The 24,254-nt window shown below is 37.3% G+C and overlaps 2 protein-coding genes across 6 annotated transcripts in view; both read right to left on the bottom strand.

Moving 5' to 3' along the window:
• The window catches only part of LOC135154767 (dihydroxyacetone phosphate acyltransferase-like), an 88,571-nt gene extending 86,171 nt beyond the window's left edge, over window positions 1-2,400 (bottom strand). For 3 of the 5 annotated variants that reach the window (XR_010294205.1, XM_064102582.1, XM_064102580.1), the window contains exon 1: window positions 2,342-2,400. The gene's annotated coding sequence lies outside the window, so the exon portion shown is untranslated. The remainder of the gene's footprint in view (window positions 1-2,341) is intronic. The other 2 variants (XM_064102581.1, XM_064102583.1) reach the window with 2 other exon arrangements.
• Window positions 2,401-4,619: 2,219 nt separating this feature from the next.
• On the bottom strand, window positions 4,620-23,644 carry LOC135154766 (sterile alpha motif domain-containing protein 9-like). The gene is made up of 3 exons (XM_064102579.1): window positions 23,247-23,644; window positions 13,323-17,527; window positions 4,620-12,703 (listed from the first exon to the last, which is right to left on the bottom strand). The coding sequence occupies exons 1-3, from the start codon at window positions 23,500-23,502 to the stop codon at window positions 12,545-12,547; spliced, it is 4,620 nt and encodes a 1,539-aa protein (XP_063958649.1). The 5' UTR covers window positions 23,503-23,644; the 3' UTR covers window positions 4,620-12,544.
• Between the last annotated feature and the right edge of the window lie 610 nt (window positions 23,645-24,254).

The following is a 24,254-nucleotide window of genomic DNA, read 5'->3' as shown; positions in this document are numbered from 1 at the left end:
CCCTTTAGTATCTGGGCGTTGTAAATACTTTGTTTTTATTATAAAAATCAATAATGCGAGCGCGAAGCACGAGCAGAAAATATTTGATATTCCGATTTGAAAAAGGGTGAATTTAAACACTATTTTAAGTACTGTGTCGGAAAATTCTTAAGGGGGTGGGGGTCTACAAAACATCGTTCATTTTCATTACATTTCTGTCATTCATCAACTTACCACTAGATTTCCAGGAGGTGTTGCCTATGGAAAATAACACATGCAGCACCCCCACATTTTGGGGTGCTTCACCCCCAGCACCCCCGCTTCCCAGGGCCATATGGGGCAGGGCGAAAAAGACTGAAATTTGATTTTTATTGTCTGAATTGTAATTCTTTATACAAAACACGGGCGGTCGGGCTCGCCCACACTTGATTCGACATAAAACCGTCTAAGTTTCAAGTCCAACCACACCCTTGTCCCTCCCTGCTATCGAGTAGTCATGGTAGTGTGTAAACTATAATGGTTATCACGTATCGCGCGCGACTACGTCTGTATCGGCGTGCCGGAGCTTGATTGAGTCGCGTTACATGTTATAGGAGGGATGTTATTGGAATATGTGAAAGACGTTGTATGATTTGCGATTGTCGGATGTGATAATTATGTACATTATAACATATATAAAAAATACAAAGGGAACCTGATTTCGTGGGGGTGCTGCCTATGGAAAATAATACACGCAGCACCCCCAGGAAAAATTTTGGGGGTGCTTCAGCACCCCCAGCACCCCCGCGAGTTCCCAGGTCCCTGCTATATATAACCCACAATATTCATATGATAACCATTTCATTTGTTCTCGTCATCAGGCTGTGTTTTCAATTAAACCATTCCTTTCAGAAACTGCTAGAAACACATTGGGGAAAGGACAATTAAAGGCCTATTATGTTAGTGTTTTGGCGAGACAGTTTTTTTCAAAAATGTACCCACACGCGACACTGGGATGATCGAGCCTCTATTATTTTACCACCCTTTTGAAATTGCTTCGTTCTCTGCTTAAATTTGAATATGATATGGTATTAATTGATGCAAGATGTATAGGTGTTTAAAAAAAGAAAAACTATTTGAAGAGGCTGGTATTTAAAGGGAAATTCTATGCGGGAATCAAAGCAGAAGGCCTATTGTAGGCCCACATAAAAATTTAAAGCCTGCGGGCTTCGCGCTAGCGTGATCAGATTTCAGTAACTACCGGTATTTGAATTCATGTATGACCTTTTGGGAGATAACATTACGTACGTACGTAATAAATACTGCGTACGTACGTGATAATACTGCGTACGTACGTAATAATTATCACGTACGTACGTAATAATACTGCGTACGTACGTGATAATACTGCGTACGTACGTAATAATTATCACGTACGTACGTAATAATACTGCGTACGTACGTAATAATTATCACGTACGTACGTAATAATACTGCGTACGTACGTGATAATACTGCGTACGTACGTAATAATTATCACGTACGTACGTAATAATACTGCGTACGTACGTAATAATGATCACGTACGTACGTAATAATTATCACGTACGTACGTAATAATACTGCGTACGTACGTAATAATATTACGTACGTACGTAATAATACTGCGTACGTACGTGATAATTTTTTTTTTTTTTGGATGTCAAAAATGTCCGGTTTGGGGCTTCGTAGTTTCGAGGAGTTTTTTAACATTTTTTTTTAAAATTTCTCCTCGTACACAGACGGCTCGCTAGCGTGCAGCCACCATTAGGGGACTTGCAATGCAAAATCCCCCCGTCGGGGCTCTTCAATTTTTGTCTTTAATGAATAAAAATTTTGAAAATTAACGCGACCAAAATGCAAATTAATATTCCCTCTTGGCATTAATTGCCAAAAAACGGAGAAAAATCAAGTTAAAAGGAACAAAAACAGTGACTTACCTCGGCTGTCGCGTAAATTCACTTCCCCGTTTTATCCGATCTTAAGTACATAAACATATGGCCATTGAGTCCCCTGTACAGATCGCGCTAGAACTTCGGTCTCTGTATTTGGTGAGTGAAGCCAACGGAGTTCAGCTGAACAACCAACATAACATAGACCGAAGCTTTTGGTCTACGCTACGGTATGCGACACTCTGTGCCAGGCCTGACAGTGACATGAGACTGAAATGCCAGCAGCGCAGCACGGCAGCAGCCCGGCGCTTCACACCTTTTATACAATGTCGCATACGACAAGTTTTCATTTCAAATACGGTATGAATAAATTACCTTTGATTTTGTACTCATAACGTGGCATTTATTATTTTTTGTTCTTGGAAAAACATATAAATTGTAAAATATCTCACCTCTGATCTTCTGTACGGTATACACTCGGTGCAACGCTGGATATAGCAGACGCACAACAAATATCGTACGATCACACTTTTCTTCAATTCATGGCGGTCTTATTTATTCATTCACATTAAGATCATCAAAGTCGTAATTGATGATATTTTATCCCGTTAAAATAAAATTTATATCTTCATACATAAATTTCTAACATTCATTTTGTCCAAAATATCTGATATTGTTCCGATATTCTAATTTCAGGTGCTTTAAAAAATAAACAGTAGCTGCTGATGCATTTAAAAAGGCTACAAATTTGCATGCGGACTTTGCTCCTTGAGTGGGGTAACGTATAATCGTCGTCTGCTGCAGACCTTGCTTGTTTAAACTTTGATCATGGTCTCATGCACAAGACTAACACATGTAAAACTTAATGTTTTGAATTTCATACCCTGTACACTTGTCATTGTAGGCTGTATACTCAGACCACTTTTCGCGAGTGAAGGGTATACACGGCAGACTTGATTAATGCATGGTTGCCATGGGCGTTAATTGCCACATATAAATGATCTAAAGTTTATTAATAAAATCCTGACAATGATTTATCATCAGTGAGGGATCCAGGGGGGAGGGGCACGTCCAACCCGTGCCCCCCCCCCCCTTTGAGAGCCATAGCATGGTCAATATTCTTATGCCGTTCTTACACACATGTGCTCCCCCTTTGAAAATCCTGGATCCGCTCTTGATTATCAAAACAAAACTAAATAACAAGACAGAAACAAAATAATATTAGAATTCAAACTTAATTCACAAAATGCAATAAGAAATCGAACATGCAATTATGATCCAGAGGCAAGAGAGAGAGAGAGGGAGAGAGGGGGAAGGGGAGAATTCCATTCAAGTCAATTCAACAATTATTTTCATCCAATTTCATATAAATATACAAATCAATAAAGAATGCATAGGGCTAAAATCCGATAGTTTTTTAACACACTTATTATCAATTCTTAAACTAAATGTGTTCAAAATCAATACAAGAACACACGAAGGAAACAAGAACTTTGTTAAGGGGGGGGGGGGGGGAGGGGGGATGGCATTTTTGGGTTCGACCATGATCCTCTTCATATCTTATTACATGATCTCATGCTTGTCGATCCAATCGGTATTCACGGGGGGGGGGGGATGATGACGGATACAAATATTTTTCTTTGTGACTGGGTTTTTACATAAAAATTTAGTAGGGGAGAGGGGGTCAGTGGCATACATAATGAACCAAACATTTTAAGGGCCATAAATGGGCGATGGGGTAAGATTAATTTAACCAAAAATTGCGAGCGAGCAAAACGAGCAAGCAAATTCTTAGACCTAATATATTTTGACATTGTACTGAAAACCAATTATTGACCTCCACTAAGTTTTTCATTGCTCTTCTTTCTTTTCTCCAGATTGCAAAACTTTGTGTGTATGTGTGTGAGTGTAGGGGGGGGGGGCTTCAGCCCCCACTTTTTTCCAAAACCGTGTACAAAAACGTAAAAATGACCATAGGAATGTGATTTTTTGCATGGTCAGCCCCCCACTTTTGGCTAAGCCCCCACCCCCACTTTGAAAACCGTTCCGCGGGAGTACCACTTTTTAATTAATTTTAGAAAGAAATTCACTTGGTTTTGTCTGAAGAAATAATATAAAGTTTTATATTTACAATGATTGTAATTATTTGTGTTATATTTTGAATTCGTTAATTGAATCCTATATAGGGATTTTTTTTTTAATATGAAAACACTTTAACATATTTTAGGAGATATTTTTCAAACTTTCCTTATTATTGGTGATATGCTTAAAGGAGGAAATTAGGAAAATAATACATTTTGACGTACATGTACTCAGGAAAATAATGCTTATGGGTATTCTTGAAATTATGCCTACAATTATTACAAAATAGTGACACAGTCCTGTCCAAAACCGATTGATTGATACAATATTTATTTCATTTCAATTTTTTAACAACAAAATAACGATGGAAGACAAAAGGCAAAACTACATTGTTTTATCTATTTCATTCTAATTTTATCAAAATATGTTTTGACAGGATAATGATATAGGAATGGGACACTGTTTTAAATCTTGGTCCTGTATTATAAAATAGAACAACATAAAATATTATTGTACAAACAAACTACAAGGTAGCGTAAGTGTAAATTGATACTGTATCTTATCGTAGATAATAAGCGTAAATGAAACAGAAACAATTAAACAATTGTAAAAGCAATCAATACAACAAGAATATAAATGTTGACACGATAAAAATCAACTAATTATTCAAATAAATGCTCATGTCAGCAAAATATGGAATAAATCAAGTTAATATATAAAGGGCTTACGGTAAACTTATTTTAGAGGGGGAAGTTGCAGTTAGATAACAGGATAGGGATAGGAACGATCTTTAAAGAAATGTATTTTTTTTAAATAATTCCATTTGAAGTTGTACTGAATTAGAATTTGAAATTAAATTGAAACCAGCTGGAAAACATAGTTTATTAAGTTACCCAGCCTTTAATATATTAATATTTTACATATTGAAACAAATTTCAAAATATCTTTTAACAGTACACAAAACAATCATCTTGTTTAATAATATGAAATTGAAGTGTCTCTCTTCCTTAGATGATCATCGGTTCCGACTGATTTTAGATTGGCAATATACATGATATAACAAAATAATATTCCATTCTTAGCTCTACTTGAGGAATTATTGAATGAGCTGATGCAGCCAGAAATGCAGACGAAGATAATACCTACATAGCGGATGAATATCATTCACTGATTCCATTTGCATATACAAATAACATGAAAATAATTTGGTAAATAGAAATAACACACAACAACATGAAACGGACACTGGCAGATAATAAGACAATAAACATGGGAAGAAAAGTAGACTGAAGTTTTACTGTGCTTTGGCATTTCATAAACTTACAGGGCCATCACTCTCATATACATTCAATAACGAAATAGTAGTAGTATATATAACAAATCAATTATAATTTATCTAATTGATTTGTTAGACTACTACTACTACTACTAGTACTACTACTACTACTACTACTACTTCTACTGCTTCTTCTTCTACTACTACTATACTACTACTACTACTTATAATAATAATAAAGATAATGATAAGAATAATAAGAATGATAACAATGATGATAATGATAATAACCCTGTATAGTGATATAAGAGTGAGATTTATATAGTTGTTTTTGCCTCAAAATACATTAATGGCACAAACAGAATAAAATAAACACAAAAATCATTAAATATGAATACATTAACGATAAAAATTCACTACGCAAAATTCGAAATACGTGATTTTAATCTATCAATGAGCAATCGAGTGTCTTTTTATCAGACAGAACGTCCGGCTTCAGCTAATAAATTTACGTAAGAATTAATTTCAAAGAAATTTGTCGATGGCGCTATTCAATTTACAAACAACATAAATTTAATTCTTTTAGCAGTAAAAGTAAAAACAGTTACGTTTTGAGCACGAGGTTCCAGGGCATCGCAAATTATATTTCTCTAAAAATAAAAATTATAATATGCCTTGAAAATGCTTCAAGGCGAATAAGGCACGAAAATCCAAGGCCAAGGCATTGGGAAAATAGGCCTCAATAGTCCTGAAGACCAGGATAAATCATTAAAGAACTACAACAATAAAATATTTTAATTTGATCTAACCATGGATTCTACTAGTAGGATCCATGATCTAACATTGATGTGAAACATGTACGTACACATGCAACATAAATGAATATGGAAATGAATGGATATGACAATTTACTTTGGCCACTATCATGACTATGACAAAATGTAGATTTGGCCTGGTAATTCATCACTTTATTTAAGACTACAATCGTTCAAAATGATGAAAAAGAACAACAAGGACATATCTGAGTAAACAGAACAAGCAAAGCATACATAGATAACGTAGATTATGATAACAAAATTCCATATACAATACATAACTTTAACAACCCGAAATTGAAAATATTCAAACAAAAATGAAATTGTAGTTTCAGCTACCGTAGAAGAAGAAAAAAGGGAAAATAAAATGCTGAAAATTTTATCAAAATCTTAATATGTCCAAGTTTTATGAACTAGATCAATGCATTTACAGAGTTATGATGGTAATTCAACAAATACCTCCAAAATGGCCAAAGTTCAATGACCTTAAATGACCTTTGACTTTGGTCATGTGATCTGAAACTCGCACAGGATGTAAAGTGATACTTGATTACTCTTATGTCCAAGTTTCATGAATCAGATCCACAAACTCTTAAAGTTATGATGGTAATTTAACAGATACCCCCAACATGGCCAAAGTTCATTGACCTTGGTCATGTGGCCTGAAATTCGCACAGGATGTTCAGTGATACTTGATTACTCTTAATATGTCCAAGTTTTATGAGCTAGACCAATGCACTTACAGAGTTATGATGGTAATTCAACAAATACCTCCAAAATGGCCAAAGTTCAATGACCTTAAATGACATTTGACTTTGGTCATGTGACCTGAAACTCGCACAGGATGTACAGTGATACTTGATTACTCTTATGTCTAAGTTTCATGAATCAGATCCATAAACTTTTAAATTTATGATGGTAATTCAACAGATACCCCCAACATGGCCGAAGTTCATTGACCTTGGTCATGTGGCCTGAAATTCGCACAGGATGTTCAGTGATACTTGATTACTCTTATGTCCAAGTTTCATGAATCAGATCCATAAACTTTCAAAGTTATGATGGTAATTCAACAGATACCCCCAACATGGCCAAGGTTCATTGACCTTGGTCATGTGACCTGAAATTCGCACAGGATGTTCAGTGATACTTGATTACTCTTATAACCAAGTTTTATGAACTGGACCAATAAACTTTCAAAGTTATGATGGTAATTCAACAAATACCCCCAACTTGGCCAAAGTTAATTGACCTTAAATGACCTTTGACCTTGATCATGTGACCTGAAACTCGCACAGGATGTTCATTGATACTTGATTACTTTTATGTCCAAGTTTCATGAATCAGATCTATAAAACTTTTAAAGTTATGATGGTAATTCAACAGATACCCCCAACTTGGCCAAAGTTCATTGACCCTAAATGACATTTGACCTAGGTCATGTGACTTGAAACTCAGACAGGACGTTCAGTAATACTTGATTAACCTTAATATGTCCAAGTTGCATGAACTAGGTCCATATATTTTTTAAGTTATGATGACATTTCAAAAACTTAACCTTAGGTTAAGATTTTGATGATGATTCCCCCAACATGGTCTAAGTTCATTGACCCTCAATGACCTTTGACCTTAGTCATGTGACCTGAAACTCAGGCAGGATGTTTAGTAATATTGATTAACCTTATGGCAAAGTTTCATGAACTAGGTCTATATACTTTCCAAGTTATGCTTTCATTTAGAAAACTTAACCTTCGGTTAAGATTTGGTGTTGACGCCAACGCCGCCGCCGCTGTCGTCGGAAAAGCGGCGCCTATAGTCTCACTCTGCTTCGCAGGTTGCTGTCGTCTTATTTAATTCGCTCCCTTGTGATATACAAAAATGCACGTCCCTCCATGCATTAAAAAACACTTTAAATCATTAAATTCTGACTGTCATACTTGTAATTACACTGAATAACTTGATGTACATATAGATGGAATGATTCCATGATAATAATTGATTCACTCTATATGTACATATAATGTATTCTGTTTTTAATGTATTCAATACATTGAATTGCTTTGATGTTGAGTTAGTTGCTAAACTGCAGGGCGCCTTTGGAAAGCAGTTTAACTGAACAGGCCTACCCTGCAGTATAAAATAAAGAAAACCAATAAATAAATAACTGAATAAATAAGTAAAATTGTACTCATATAACGGCTGATACTCGTTATTTACCTACATATTTAAATGAATAACTTTCCAAATTAGAGAAAAGGCAAGCCTTTGTATGATAATAAGAATACAAAGCTCATTGACCTCAAATGACATTTGATTATGACTCATGAACATTACTTTGTAAAATCCAGTAACTTTCTCACACAAGTTTTCAAGTGGCCACACATACTTAGGTAAGGGAGGTAAACGATGGTACCTGACAAATATTATATCCAAATGTAAAATACTTAAGACTTATATTTCAAAATCATCTTGAAAATCTAGGTGAATTATCTATAAGTTGGTTGTTGTTCTTGTTTTATTTCCGTAAGATTAAAAATATACAATTTTACAAATAAAAATGTACAGCATATACAAGCAAGATAAAATTACGGCTGGTAGCCCATATTCAGTTGCAACTATAATTGTTGCTGCTGGTCTTCCATGGGGCCGGTGCAATGTAAGACAATTAATTTGACAAATCATAATATGAAATATAATCCATTAATAATGATATCACGAATTACAAAACAAAACTAAAATCAAACAAAGTAAAACATATATAAAAATAAATATATATATAAACATAAACAAGATTTCATTGACCCCGAGTGATCTTTCACCTTGGCTTTAGTTTCATGAAATTATATCAATATATGTGCCAATATTTGATAACCATGATGTTACACCATTATTGTTTTTTTTTATTCTATCATATGGAATTTTGAATATTTCATATTTTATCTACAATATGGTAAAAAAAACAATAGGTTTTGACTCCAAAATTTTGTAATGGTTAAATGCAGACAGGAACAAGTTTCCTGTGTTGTGCATCTATAACTGTCGTGTAAAGCTATAAATGTAATTTTAAAGTGCCATAACCTACTTTACATCCGATTGTTATGAAAATTTAAATGTAATAATAATAATAGGCATTTGTATAGCGCCATCTATCGACAAACAATCTATTCCGAGGCACATTGTTGTTATACTATTATTATTACTTCCCGGCTTTAGCTCGAGCTGCCTTTCAGCACTCGTGCATTCAAGGAATTAATCCTGCCGGGTACCCATTCACCTCACCTGGGTCGAGTGCAGCACAGTGTGGATACATTTCTCGCTGAAAAAAAAACACGCCATGGCTAGGATTTGAGCCTACGAACCTCTGTGTGAAAGGCGAGAGTCAGAACCACTAGACAACGACGCGCCCACATGCTGGTTTGTTATCATATTGTTCAGGTCAACTATATCATGTAAAGGTTGAAATTGAAAAGAATATCGTGTATTTGGCGTTTCGTTTGTTCCTTAAAGTTGTATGTATAAACATAATAAAAGAAAGAAGTACTATACAATTGAATAATATACAGCTTTATTTAATTAAAGGACAAGTCCACCCCAACAAAATGTTGATTTGAATAAAAAGAGAAAAATCAAACAAGCATAACACTGAAAATTTCATCAAAATCGGATGCAAAATAAGAAAGTTATGATATTTTAAAGTTTTGCTTAATTTCACAAAACAGTTATATGCACATCTTGGTCGGTATGCAAATGAGGGGACTGATGACATCACCCACTCACTATTTCTTTTGTATTTTATTATATGAAATATGAAATATTTCAATTTTCTCCTTATTGGCATGTGAAACAAAGATTTATTCCTCCCTGAACATGTGGAATGACCAATGTTTTAATATTTTGTGGTTCGACCAAGAGGGTCCTTATCGTCAAATCTGTAAAAATCAAAATATTGTATAATTCAAACAAAAAAGAAAAGAAATAGTGAGTGAGTGACATCATCAACTCTCTCATTTGCATATCACTGAGTTGTGCATAATAACCGTTTGGTGAAAATTAAGCGAATCTTTAAAATGTCATAACTTTCTTATTTTACATCCGATTTTGATGAAATTTTTCTTGTTTGATTTTTCTCTATTGATTCAAATAAACTTTTTTCCTGGGGTGGACTTGCCCTTTAACAGTGTACGTGTGTGTGAAAAATATGAAGCCTTAGATAGGTGAAGTCTTAACATCTAAAAAATCTAAAGGATAAAGGGAGTGGCGTACCTTGGGTCACGGCATGGGGGGGGGGGGGGCACCGGCAAAATTTCGGAGTCACCTAGTGGGCGTTCGAAGCGTGCTAGATTGCCAGATATACCCACCTAATAGAGACATTTTAAGGAATGTGCAATTAAAAAGGATATATACCTCACTGATAAAATAATGCGAGCGCGAAGCGCGAGCTGAAAAGTTTTGCTATTCAGACCTAAAAAAGGGACATTATAAGCAAATTTTGTAATCATGATACGTATTTGTCTCATTAAACATATACAATGCGAGTGAAAAGCGAAAGCTGAATTTTTATATATTACCCTAAGCAGGGACATTTCAAGGACTATTTCCTAGGAATTCATAAAGAGCATATATACACACCTTACCATAGTCATATAATGCGAGCGCTAAGCGCTTGTTGATTTTGTTAGAATTTCACCTAAAAACATGAAGAACTTTTAAAATCATTGTTATCATGAACATGATACGTATCTCACTAATCAAATATTGCGAGCGCGAAGCGCGAGCTGAATTTTTTTTTGAAATTCAGACCTGAAAAGGGACATTCTAAGGCTTGTCCTTAGGAATTCACTAAGGCCATACGTAATTCACTAACCGAATGATGCGCGCGCGAAGCGGGAGCTGAAGATTTTTGTTATTTTGATATTCAGACCAGAAAAGGGAACATTTTAAGGACTATTTGTAGGAATTTATGAAGAGCAGACACATCTCACTAATCCAATTATGCGAAATGATATTAAATCATAATAGTTACATTTATATAGCGCTTATTACACTTTGTTTCTAAGCGCTTTACATTGCAATTATTAATACCCGGTCATCGCACACAATGTATGTACTTTCTCCACTCCCTGGGGAGCATACAAACAAGAGTTCCAAGCTCAATTGCTAGGCATACTACATAGGCTTTCGCATCCTACCGGGTACCCATTTAACACCTTGGTGGAGAGTAGCAAAGTGTGGATTAACGCCTTGCCAAAGGACGCTAGGCCGTGGTGAGATTCGAACACACGACCCTCTGATTGCATGGCGATAGTCAGAACCGCTACATCACGACGCTTCCACGGACTGGAAATGATTTGTATTCAGACAATCACTTTTAAGTAGTCATTAAAAAGAAGTATATGTCACTACATAAAACAATAATAACTCGAAGTACGAGGAAATATCTTTGTTGTGTATGGACTTGAAAATGGGATGGTTTCGTAAAAACAGGATTATAAATTATATCTCATTAAACAGACAATGCGAGCACCAAGAATGATGAACATATAGGTCAATAGGTCATAAGCAAATGATGTTTCATAAAGTTATGAACAAATATTTCTTATGTAGTACAATAATATATATAATACAATATACAATATTTTAGTAACTGTTTCAATAAGCTTTTTGTAAATCCTTTTATACGGGGAACCAGCTTGGCAATTGTTTTAGGTGTGTTACCGAATACACACGATCCACCATTTCTCTTTCCTGTTTGTGCCAATTAATTATTGCCGAATTAAAGGTAGAGTTAGAAATCACTTACCCTGATTACGTGTATCGCAGAATTCCGTAACCACCTGAAAATTTGGCAAAAAAGATGAAGTGGACGGCCAGGCACGGTGGCATCCTGATAGGAAAACCGAGGCAAGTTGGATCCGTGGCCGTCTTAATAGGTCCAACCTTTAAAGGTGCAGAGTAGATGGCACACTAGGAGCACCTTTACGGTGCAACTTTGTATTTTTTGGAAAGGTACAACTTTGTATTTCTCTTGAAGATGCAAATAAGAACATTTGGGGTGCAATTCTACACCTCATATGTGCAACTTTGCACCTTTGAAGGTGCAAAGTTAAACCTATTTTTCCTTAGTGTGTGGAGCCAACACGTAAGCAATATATCCTCATCAATGGCTAAAGGAATTGGAATATTATACAAATTGAAATATTTTTTTTGCCAGAGCATTCCCTTCTCATGATAAACCATATATCAATTATTGTAACTTTATCTGGGGAAACTGTAGTAAAACCAACTTCGACCATTTACTTTTACTACAAAAGAAAGCTGTTAGGATCTGCACAAAATCAACATATTATGGATCGTCTGATAAATTTGTCGCAGTAATTTTGAAATTGTTATCGAATACTAGGTTTATGTAACGGGATCACAATCTTCTACTCGTCTGTTGGACATTCTTCTATTGCACTATGTGACAGAGATACATGCTCTTTTTATGACTCAATACTCATCACCTTGTATCCCCTCTTCCGCTTTGTTACGAGAGTAAATGTTTCGTCTTCGTCGTCGTTTTTGTCGAGCTCATCTTGAATCTGCGCCTCAATGTCCAGGAGTTCTGCATCCAGCTTAGGTTTGGTCCGAATTAATGTCAGCTGTAAATAAAATCCCAAAACAAATGGAAAAAAAATCAGGATTCACAGGGAGTGTTTTCGAAATTGACATAAAGGAGAGTTAAAGCACTGAATTATAGAAGAGCGAGAAAAGAAAAGCGATGGGTAGCTTTTTTCTTCAAAACAGGCAAGTCCGTAGCTCTCCACTCATCAATATTTTCAATACCTTTATTATTATTATCATTGCTGTCATTCAAATCATTATCAATAATGGCATTGTTGTCATTGTTATCATTATCACTACCATATCACATACTTTACTATTAAATAAAAAAAAATCATTATAAGATCGTGATCTGATATTTACGGGTCGGCAATTGTTCAAATTCCTGGCTTTCTCATTTTATCAATTCTCTGTGTTCTGTATAAAGATACTCGTTACCTGAAACGAAATACCCCCACAAAGAAAATATAGGCAGACTTCATTTTTTAACCTTCGCTCCCGTGGCAATTGACCCTGCCTCTATTTTTCTGAATGCATAGGGATAATTGTTATTGTGATATTGTATTGGGTAAGTATAAGAAGTAGGGTAAGGACTTAAGTTGAGGTTTGTATCTGATGAATTAATTTGCAGAATTTTAATGGAAGAATTGAACTTACATCATCAACTGTGAGTTTTTGCCTGTTTCTTCGTTTCTTGGACAAGTACTCTATTTCATCCAATGTAGTTTGAATGCCCTCTTTTCTCCTTTCGAGGTTGCTAAGTCTGCCCAAAAGATATCCAGGATATGTCTGATGGTGAGTTTTCACAAGAATTGGGACTGGCTTGCGATCCTTTTCGCACACATCGTATGCTACCGGTCCAAGGAAATTGAAGCCAAGGTAAAAGGAGACTTTCTCTTGACTTGGTTGACAGTGCCATCTCGCAGATAGCCTGATGTAGATAATTTCTTTTGCTGGGGTTATGTAAACGATCCTCTCTCTATCTTGAATGGTCCCCTCTAAGCGCAACATTCGCTCTTTCACTTCTTCTCTTGACCAGAATCTGTGCTTTTCACCTTCCAGTGTAGACTGTGTTGCGTTGAACATGTTGATGTGAACGAATGCCCGCAAACCTTCTCCCTGAGCCAGTAGAAACTGTGTGAGCGGTTTTCTCACTATTATATTGGAACGCGGAAGTGATTTATCATACCTCGTCTGAGATGATTGTTTCTCTGAATTCATTCTAAGCAAGTTGTCCCATTTCTCTCTTAGAATCACAATCGCTTTCAGCGTGGTCATCCCAACATCGCTACTTCTGGCATTTGGGTCATCTCTTGGCCAGGCTAACATCAGAGCGAAGAAAGCACCATACAAGCTATGGTCGATTTCATTCAGATTCTGCACTTGTCTGATTATCCCATTGTAGTCAACCTCTTCGTGATCTAATGAGGACAAGGCGAACGAAAGACAAACCAAAATTTTTAGATCAAATGAATTTTTGGGATGATTTGCGTTGAGAATACCTTGAACTTTCTTCAGAGGATCTACCTGACCATGCTGTGCCAGTTTGAATATTGAAAAGAACGAATCGGCGTTCAATGTTCTCACTTGTGCTCTTCTCCATTCATTCATTGATACAGGATTTACCTGGACAGACTTGGGTGGAGACTGCTCTATGTCTACTGTGAAGTATCTAAGCATATCCAGATAGAACTTGTTCTTCTCAGTTTTCCTCATGCGCAGTTCGTCTTCAGGATTTTGCTTGGTCCTTGTTATACTTTTGCTGAATGTCATGAGATCCTCAATGCTATGAAGCGTGAGATCAGCTCTCTTTGGCAATTCCTTGAGATTATGTCTGTGTTGTTTCCAGAACTCACTGAGTCCTTGAAGCTCTTCGTCAGTCAAGAAGTATACCTTCAGCTGTTGTACACAATGTCTTGATGAAAGACAAAATGGTACCACGCGTTCCTCCATTATATGAAGGAATTGGAATATAACTTTGAGCTCACCGGAGTAACCAGCATATGTAGAAAACTGATTATATTCCACCCTTAGAAGATCTTGACACCTCTTGAAGACATCCATTCCCTCATGTAGTAGATTCATCAATTGAAAGGCATCAGATTCATCAAGAGGCGTTTCGTTGTACTTCTTCTTATAGCTCTTCATAACGTCTATAGCAATCCTGCCTCGTGTATCCCAATAGTAAGGATTGTCACTCTGAAAGTCAGTTGCCATCTTCGCACATCGTGCAGCTTCAACAAGGTCTCCATGCCATTTGTACAAGCGCGCCAGCTGTTGTGCGATATGTCCATTCTTGAATAACTCGGAAGTTTCTTCTAGAAGTTGGAAGGCCAACGATGGGTTTTCAGTGAGAATATGCTCTATCAAAGGGGAGAATTGACTTTGTTCACTCCAGTCATTTGCAATCTTCCTCCGCCGTACTAGTAACCCCCGGATTTTGTCAATGAGGTACATCTTTGTGTAAGCCCTTGAGTCAAGGATTCGGGAATGATGTATCAGCTCTCTGACGATGTCCCCGATTGACTGTCCACTGTCTTCTACAATTTGCTTAACAACCTCTGTTGCGAGGACAGGGTTAACTAACTTGATTGCTTTTGTAGGACCAGATCTTGTATGCACTCTTGTTGGGACGAGGAGAAGGCAAGTCGCATGTGAAAGGAGATTCTCCCATGGAACATATTGTAGTTTGTATCTTCCCCGAGATATTTCTACTTTCCTTCCAACGTTCATGAATTCATCACAGCAGGAGACGGGCATTCCAAAATCTCCCATGAACATGTTGATAACTGCCATGTACTTTAGCAGCCGAGTTTCATTCCCTTCAACCTCAGGTAAGATGTTTGATACAATTCTTCGAATGTAATCTGGGTTGCACTCTTCTTTCATTACCATGAATCCAATCAACTTCTCTGGGCTCAAACTATATTCTTCATCGTATTCCTTGAATTTGTCATCGAACCACTTTCGTTCTCGGTCATCAAGCTTGTGCTCTATGACAACAGAATTCATACCATTGTCCTTTGCTTCAAGCTCAGGATCAGGTGTTCTTTTGCAGTGAAGCATTATTATCGACAAAGAGTCTCTGTTGTTAGTTGCTACTTCAAGTTGTGCAATTAAGTCGATAACCTCTGCATCGTCTGCATCATCAAACAAGACAAGGACTGGAGGAGCCTTTCCCAAACTTTCGTACCCATAATGGCATACTTGAAGTATTTCGTCAACCGTTGGTAATACTGCTCGTTGAACAATAATGCATCGGAACTGTCGATGGAAATCCCATAGGACTTGTTTTGCAGCAGTGCTCGCCCCCGACCCTGGTTCATGAAAGATAGTTATTGTAACGATAGAACCCGACCCATCATTGGGATTTGGAGGGACCAACTTTGACTTCACTAAGGTATTCAATGATTTACTGACTTTACGTCGTAAAACTTGGTTGAATTGTTGTCTCTTTCCTCTACCTTCGGTTAGGTGAAAGTTCCACCAAGAAACTGGGTTTCCTTGGTAAAAAGCCAACTCTTGCTCAGAAACAAATTTTTGAAATTCTGGACCCTCTTCCTCCAAGGCTGTGTTTTCACACTCATTTGACGGAAGAACATCTATGTTGAGCCATTGAGAACGTTTCTTGTCAGGTAGAATGCATGTCTTACCATCTGACAATGGCAATTCTGCTGGAAAAATTGCAAATTTTCCAAACTGCTTCTGGAAGAAACAATTGACACGTTTCCATGAAGTACCAATGAAGCTTCTCTTCTCTAGTTGATCTCGTGGTAACCACTTCTTGACCTCATCTGCCCAAACTTCGAAAAGCTTCCGACTTTCTGCAATGAATGTGAATGTCCCATGACCTTGCAAAGATGACTGTAATTTCTTGAAGATATCACTCATTACCTGCACGCTGTCTCTCGAAAGAAGAAGAAAAACAATGACTGCTCTTTCCTTAGGAATTGCATTCATGGCAAAAAAATCTATTGCACGATCAACTCCAGCGCCATACTTTTCATTCCAATCCGAAGCAAGACTCGGGCTTTGTAATTCTTCAAGATCATCTCGTCCATTTGCAAATATCCAGGAAGGGACATCGTTGAAATCTACTTCTTCGGGTGACGTTTCTTTATTGAATGTCTCTGGTAGAAGAAGCTTTATTTCCCGTTTTCTTTCTACCATTGAACAGACACCATTCTGAATAGAGTTTGAATTGCAGTCAAAGACTGCATTCCAGTTAACCAAAGAAACAAAACCAAGCCTATCCTCGAGACTTTCTGATTTGCCACCACATGATTCTTTGTTTACCACAAGAATGGGATGGAAAGAACTGTCTAAGGATCCATTCTCATCGCCTGTCAGGAGATATCGCAGCGTTGCTTCTCTGGCTGATTCTTCTTCTTTGGAAAGTGGTGCTGGTTGAGACATTTCTACCGCCACTGATTTACCCAGCAGGTCGCCATCTTGCGCATTCAACTTCTTCACTGATGCTGTAAGTTCAGTGATCTGCGCATTACTTTCACTTTCCTGTGTTCCAGCTGATGAGGGAGATCTATGTACATTCCCCGTCGATCCGGCGCCTTTGTTTAAGTTGTCGGAACATTCTGATGCAGGTGCGAGAAGTGCTTGTGCATGAGCACGCTTTTTCATATGATCATCTCTAGCATACATTATCTTTCGCATTACTCCAGTAGGCAATTGGAAATCCTTTTGTAAATGCTGATCTTCATATCGTAGCAAAAGCTCCCCATCTACACACGCTTCTGCTAATTTATCAGCTATGCTGATAGATATACGCACTTCCTCAATCAGCCATTTCTTGACCTCGTCTGTGCTCATCTCTGGGAGGGTTTTGAATGGGACAGGAGAATATTCTGTTAAAAAATAAAAATGAAGAAGATCAAAGATTTCACTGGTATAAACCGGGTCCGAGATTTACAATTATTTGGTTAATTATTTGGTCATCCAGTGTCTAATTTTTTTGTTACTTTAACAAATATTTTTATCATTGGAACTGAAGAGTTAAATTGATTTGTTTTAAATTCTGTCAAATAGTAATAAATAATGATAATGATAATAATAATAATATTTTAATAATAATAATAATAATGATAATAATAATAATTGCTCAAATTCGAAGCGAGCAAACATTTTTTTTTCAATTATTATTTAGCCTTTTTACATGATGTGAAACGTGCAGAAATTATACATTCGGTCATAAAATTACCAATACACGATGATATTTGGTCACCTCGCAGTTCCTCGTTGCCCTGCATTTTGCAGCCCACCCCCTCCCTCCCATACACGTTTGGATGTGTAGGTCTGGCAGTGGCACTGAAGGTGGGAAATGTTACCCAGGGGGTGCCCCAAAAACTGTTGGGATCTTGCTACTTCTGATATTTGCTATCGGGCGATTGCACTTTATTGTCAAAATTAATTCTTTTTTTTGTATATCATTCCAGAAATGATATGTATTGGATCGTGATCGATATATTTCTATCAAGTGGTAATTACAATTTTTATACTAAAATACTTCTTTTATTCCCCTTTGAAGGTGTTTACATTATGTTCCCATCTGCTCATTTGGAGACATTATAAAAGAGGTATTTGACATTGAAATCGGTTAAAAATAATAATATAAAAATAGTAATTGCGAGCGCGAAGCGCGAGCTGAATTTTTTTCTAAAAATTTAGACCTAAAATGATACATTTTGTGCACTTAATTCTGAATGGTGATGGGTATATTACTTAATTAATTATGCGAGCGCGAAGCGCGAGCTAAAAATTTTGATATTCCTAACTGGACACTAGACATTCTAAGCAGTTTTACAGGATGGGTATCTAAACAGTCGTGCGGGCGCGAAGTGTGAACTAAAACTTTTGATATTCCGACTTAAGAACTTGATATTCTAAGCACTTTTAGTAACCATGAACAAATTGGTTTCTAACTGAATAATAAATTGATACGAGCGCGAAGAGCGAGCTGAAAATTTGAGATATTCCCCCCTGAAAAGTGGACATTCTAAGCACCCTTTTTTTTGGAACTATGAACAAGATGGTAGTTAAAAACAATTAATTGGTGTGAGCGCGAAGCGACCTGAGAACTTTACATTCTGATCACTTCATTTAATTATGAACAGGATGGAATTTTATGCGAGTGCGAAGCTCGAGCTGACACTTATTTTGTATTCCGACCTAAGAACATGATATTCTAAGCAATTTTTATAACCGTGAACAAATTGGTTTCTAATGATATATTTTTTATTCTTTATATTCCGACCTGAAAACCGGACATTCTAAACACTTCATTTAACTATGAACAGGATGGATATACCTAAACAGTTATATGTGAGCACGAAGCGCGAGCTAAAAATTTTGATATTCCGGCCTAAGCACTTTTTGTAACGGTGAACAAATTGGTTTTTAACTAATCAATTGACGCGAGCGCGAAGTGCGAGCTGAAATTTTTTGATATTTTAACCTAAAAACTAGACATTTATCTTAAATATCCAACTAAAAAAATTGATGCGAGCGCAAAGCGCGAGCGAAATTTTTATTGTTATAATTACATTACCTAAAAGTTGTTCTCTACCTTTTTCCTGTCCCTGGTCAGACCAGTCCGTCCTCACTATCGGTACTAGAGAGCTCTAAAAGTCGCATTGCGTAAAAATCACAATATACCGATAAAAGTGTACAGTTTAATTGACATTTACCAACAAAGATGGTGGAACTAAAAAACCGAATCAGTTGGAACAGCCCCGTGTGCCCGACAGTTTATATTTTTTCCGACAGTCCGCAGTCCAGTTTTTGTTTCCCCCTTTCTCTTAAACTCTTTTTCCCCTTCCCCCTTTTTTCTCTTTCCTTTTTCCTCTTTTCTTTTTTCTTTCCCTTTTCGCTTCTTTTTTTTTGCTTGTAACTCGTCAGGGGGGGGGGGCAGTCTGCCCCCCTGCCCCCCCCCCTTAGGTACGCTAGTGGTTCAAGTGGTAGAAATTGAAATCTTAAGAATGCATAAGTTCCCCCTCCATTGTTACATATATATATATATATATACTGTATATATATATGTATATTCAAACATTGAAAGGAGAGGAGGGAAATAATGAAATTGGAAAAGAAATGAAAAAGAAAACAGGAAAACAAGAAAAGAAAGGAAAAGGAAGGAAAGATGGAAAGGAAATAGGAATATATGAATATGTGAGAAATAACACAAAAAGGAACGGGGATGGATAAAAGGAAAAAAAATTAAAGGGATGAAAAGAAACATGAAATGAAGGTACAATGACATGAGCGAATGTAAATTTTAAGGAAGGAAAAGCAAAAAGAAAAAAAAAACAAGAGAAGCACTTAAGAACACTGCAAGGCTGCAGAAGATAAAAATGAAATAAAGAAAGAATAGAAATCTGTCGTGGGACATGTCTGTCCCAGATGGGAAAAAAATCAAAATCGGTCAAGAAATCATAGATAAGCAGTGTTTGTGAATTATGAAAAAATGCGCATAAATTAGCATATTTTTTGAGGTTCAAAGTTTGTGTAGAAGGCTTGAAGCCCACACCTAGTTCATTTTTAAACAAACAGATTAAATTACGACGGACGCCATGCCTCGGCATGAGCCAGGGGCGGCGGAGCGAAACATGGCCGTATGCAGAACTTTTTCGCTGGGGTGGGGGGGGGGGGGGGCAGCACGCGTAAACCTTTTGGAAAAAATCTCAAAAGTGAGGGAGCGAAGCTACCAAGCTTATTATTTGTTAAGAAAAAATAATGGACTTTGAGCATAATTTTTGTGAATTTTTTGAAAATCTGCAGTGAAAATGTGAGTTTTCAAAATTTTTTTTTTGGGGGGGGAGGGGGAGCGACTGCCCCCACTGTGTACAGCCATGACCAGTAGCGTACCGTGAACCGCAGGAGACAAAGCACTGGGGGGGGGGGGGCACTGCATTGTCTGTGAACAATGCTTTGCCCCCCCCCAATGCTTTGTCTCCTCCGAGTCACGGTACGCTACTGGCCATGACCTTAAAAAAACTGACTTATCTACCCGACTCACATGACTCATGAAACTTAAGGCACGGAGGATTATTTTTACATTTTTTTTCATTAGACCTATGCACCGGGGGGGGGGGGCACTCAGTATATAATGCATAGTGGGTATGTGCCGCGGAGGGGACCCCCATTTTTACACTCAAATTTCCGTTCCAGGGCATAGCATTTTCATCTTATTGAGAAAAAGAACTAAGAAAGCCGCTCCGAAGCATAGCATTTTCTTCTTATCGAGAGAAAAGAAGAAAGAAATAAAAGAAAATGCTCTTTTCAAAATGTAGGATTTCCAGTCATTCCATTTTGCATGACCACACGCAGATAATATTTCCGGGGGGGGGGGGGTGGGGGGGGGGGCAAGACTCAAACATATTTTTGAAAAAAAAATAAAAACGATAGAGTAAACGGACCGAGCTGCTCAATGGGGCGATTATTATTTTTTTTACAAGTGTAATAAAAGTACTTGGTGCACATCTCACATTTGCACATTTTTCATAGTTTTCATGAAATGTTAAGGAAAAAATGTGTTTTCACAACAACTGATCGGGAATTTGAAATTTTTTAGTACACTGACCTGAAAACAGGAAAAAGGTGCCTTTTAAAGACTGTTTGTAGTAACTCATGAGGAGAATACATATCTCACTACACAGATAATGCGAGTGCCGAGGGCGATCTGAAATTTCTTTATATTCTGACCAGAAAGCTTGATATTCTTAGCATTTTTGGTACCAATGATTAAGATGGGTATCTAAAAAAGAGAATAGATGCGAGCGCGAAGCGCGCGCTTAAAATTTTGATATTTCGATCTGAAAAAAATGACAGTTTAATGGACGTTTTTAATAAAGAACAAGCTTATATCCAACAAACGATTATTGCAAATCGAAGCGGGAGTTCTTTTGAGGTTTATAACTGAAAACGGAACATTCTATTCACCTATTTAATCATGAAAAGTATGGGGTTTTGCTACAGAAATGATGCGAGCGCGAAGCGCGAGCTGAAAATATTTATATTCCAATCTGAAAAGCTGACAATTTGAGCACGATTTTAAATAAAGAACGGGTTGTGTAGCTCAATCTCGCTTGCTGATTTCTGTGTAACATTACCATCTTATTTTATTTTTGCACATGCGGAATTATTGGGGGGGGGGGGGGGGCAAAACGATGTTTGCCCCCCCCCCAATACTTTTATTGGTGGGACGATACATTGAAAATGATATTTAGTGGTTTAAGGTCTAACGAATATACGTCTGGTTGCGTAATCATACACTCCCGGTAATAGCAACGGGTTTTAGCAAAGTTTTGGACTAAATATCGAATCATCTTCATAAAACACTATAGTAGCTGTATTACACTAAAGGCCATAGAGGTGGCACAATGTGGAATGTGTAAAGAAGAAAAGTGACTGACCTTTTTTTTTATTAAAGCATTGGAAAATAAGATAAAAATTAAAGGATTTGCTCTACGCTTTTGTATGATTTTGAAATTGTTTAAATAACAAATTAAAGATTTCATGACATCTTTGTGCAACTCCCCCGCCCCAGTCCACTATGTAAGGGCATGCGAGGCTTTGTTATGACCATTCAACAATAAAATGTATAACCAGGTGTCGCTGATCATTCTTGACCGGCGCCGATCTAGATTTGGTTGGCAATAGGCCCTTCTTCATTATTCTACCGGCGATTATTCTTGACCGGCGCCGATTTAAATTTAGGTGGCGCCTGTTAAGACAAAGGCAGCGCCGATTTGTCTTGACCGGCGCTGATTTAGAACAAGTAGTGCTGATTATTTTTACCGACGTCACGTAAGATTCAGGCAGAGGCAATTCATAATCGACTGGCGCCGATTATTCTTGACTGGCGCCGATTTTTAACCAGGTGGTGCTGATTATTCTTGTCCGGCGCCGATTTAGATTTAGGTGGAGCCGATTATTCTTGATCGGCGCCGGTTAAGACTCTGGCAGCGCCGATTCATAACCAGATGTCGCTGATTATTCTTGTCGGGCGCCGATTTAGATTTAGGTGGCGCTGATTATCCTTGATCGGCGCCGGTTAAGAACTCAAGCAGCGTCGATTTTTCTTGTCTGGCGCCGATTTATAACCAAATGGCGGTGATTATTCTTGTCCGGCGCCGATTTAGATTTAGGTGGTGCTGATTATTCTTAATTGGCGCCAGTTATATGCAGGCAGCGCACTGCTGATTATTTTAAACCGGCGAAGTTGTTGGGAAAAGGGTAGTAAAAGATGATATGATTGTGCTTTGCTGGGGGATAGTCTTTCCTTTACTTTTGCTAATATTATATCAGTGTACAATTTTTTAAGCGGCGCCTAAATTGTATAATATACCCCATGCTTACAAGGAGAAGTTCAAAATGAGTAAGTAATCACATTATCATAATGTCATCGATTATTTTTTGTTGCCTTCAGGTATATTATTCTTCTTGTAGCATAGTATTTATGAACATTGCAAGGGTGCATCAGAAAAAGTGTTAAAGAGGGAAGCTCTGTGGCTTCTTAAAATACAGGCTTATGAGAATAATAAATTATTTTGTATCAAGCTAAGGTACCTTTTGGTGCCGACAAGACATCTTTTGCTGGTGTGTCTTTGACGGCCAATCTTAGTCTTATTCTTATTCCAGCAGCTTCTTCGAGTTCTGGAGTTACTAGGAGACTTGTCAAGCCTTGGAATAAGGTGCTGTTACGGTCTGTACAGGCTTGAATGAAGGCATCCTTGTTTGGCCCAACCATGATACGAACGAAGAAATGAATGGAGTCAAACTGAGCCTTACTGAGAAGGGCACCTTGTTGTTCAAAGAGGGACATTAATTTGGCGCAAAGGTCTCTGTTCTCTTTCCATTTTTCCACATTGTTGCGATTCGCGAAAACTATCTGCAGGAGTTCATCAGCTTCAGGAGTAGCATCAGCATCAACCTCTCCCGTTGTAGCAGAATCTGGTAAAGGCTCGATGCCTGCTTCCACTTCCATTTCTAAAAAAAAGGAGAAACGATTCTTGATTTTGAATAATCAAGATGCTTATCTGAATTTATAGAATACGTAAATTTGTCTGTCTCTCACTGGAAAAATGACAAACTATATATATGATTTTATAAAGGCAAGTATAGCAGTATGCAAACAAGGGCACAGATGTAAACATTATGTAAACATAGTGCACGATCTTGCTGAGAAAAGTACTGTGAAAAAAGTATTGTCCTCCCTGTCCAGAATAAGAGAGAAAAAAAAGAGAGAGAAAGATGGGAAATAGTATAGGGAAAGGGAAAGAGAGGGACAGATCGAGATATCGATATGAGCTATGTAAAGAGCCTAATACATCTGCTAGATTCCATAAACACATAACTAATGATAGGTCTAATCTCCATCAAAAGAAAAAAAACACGATCTCACCCTCGAATATTGTAGTTCCGCCATGTTCCACATGAGTATGGTCATGGTGAAAAACGTCTCCAACATGAAATGTGTTTACATCGCTAATATTGATTGTCACAATGTTCTTAAAAATTAAAGTCTTCCCATCAACCACGATCGTGGGCGATTCATCTGCAAGACAAAAAAGTTAA

Source organism: Lytechinus pictus, chromosome 7 (assembly GCF_037042905.1).
Source record: "Lytechinus pictus isolate F3 Inbred chromosome 7, Lp3.0, whole genome shotgun sequence".
Taxonomy (NCBI): domain Eukaryota; kingdom Metazoa; phylum Echinodermata; class Echinoidea; order Temnopleuroida; family Toxopneustidae; genus Lytechinus; species Lytechinus pictus.
The sequence above is the reverse complement of the archived record's forward strand: the minus strand, read 5'-3'. Positions and strand labels throughout refer to the sequence as shown.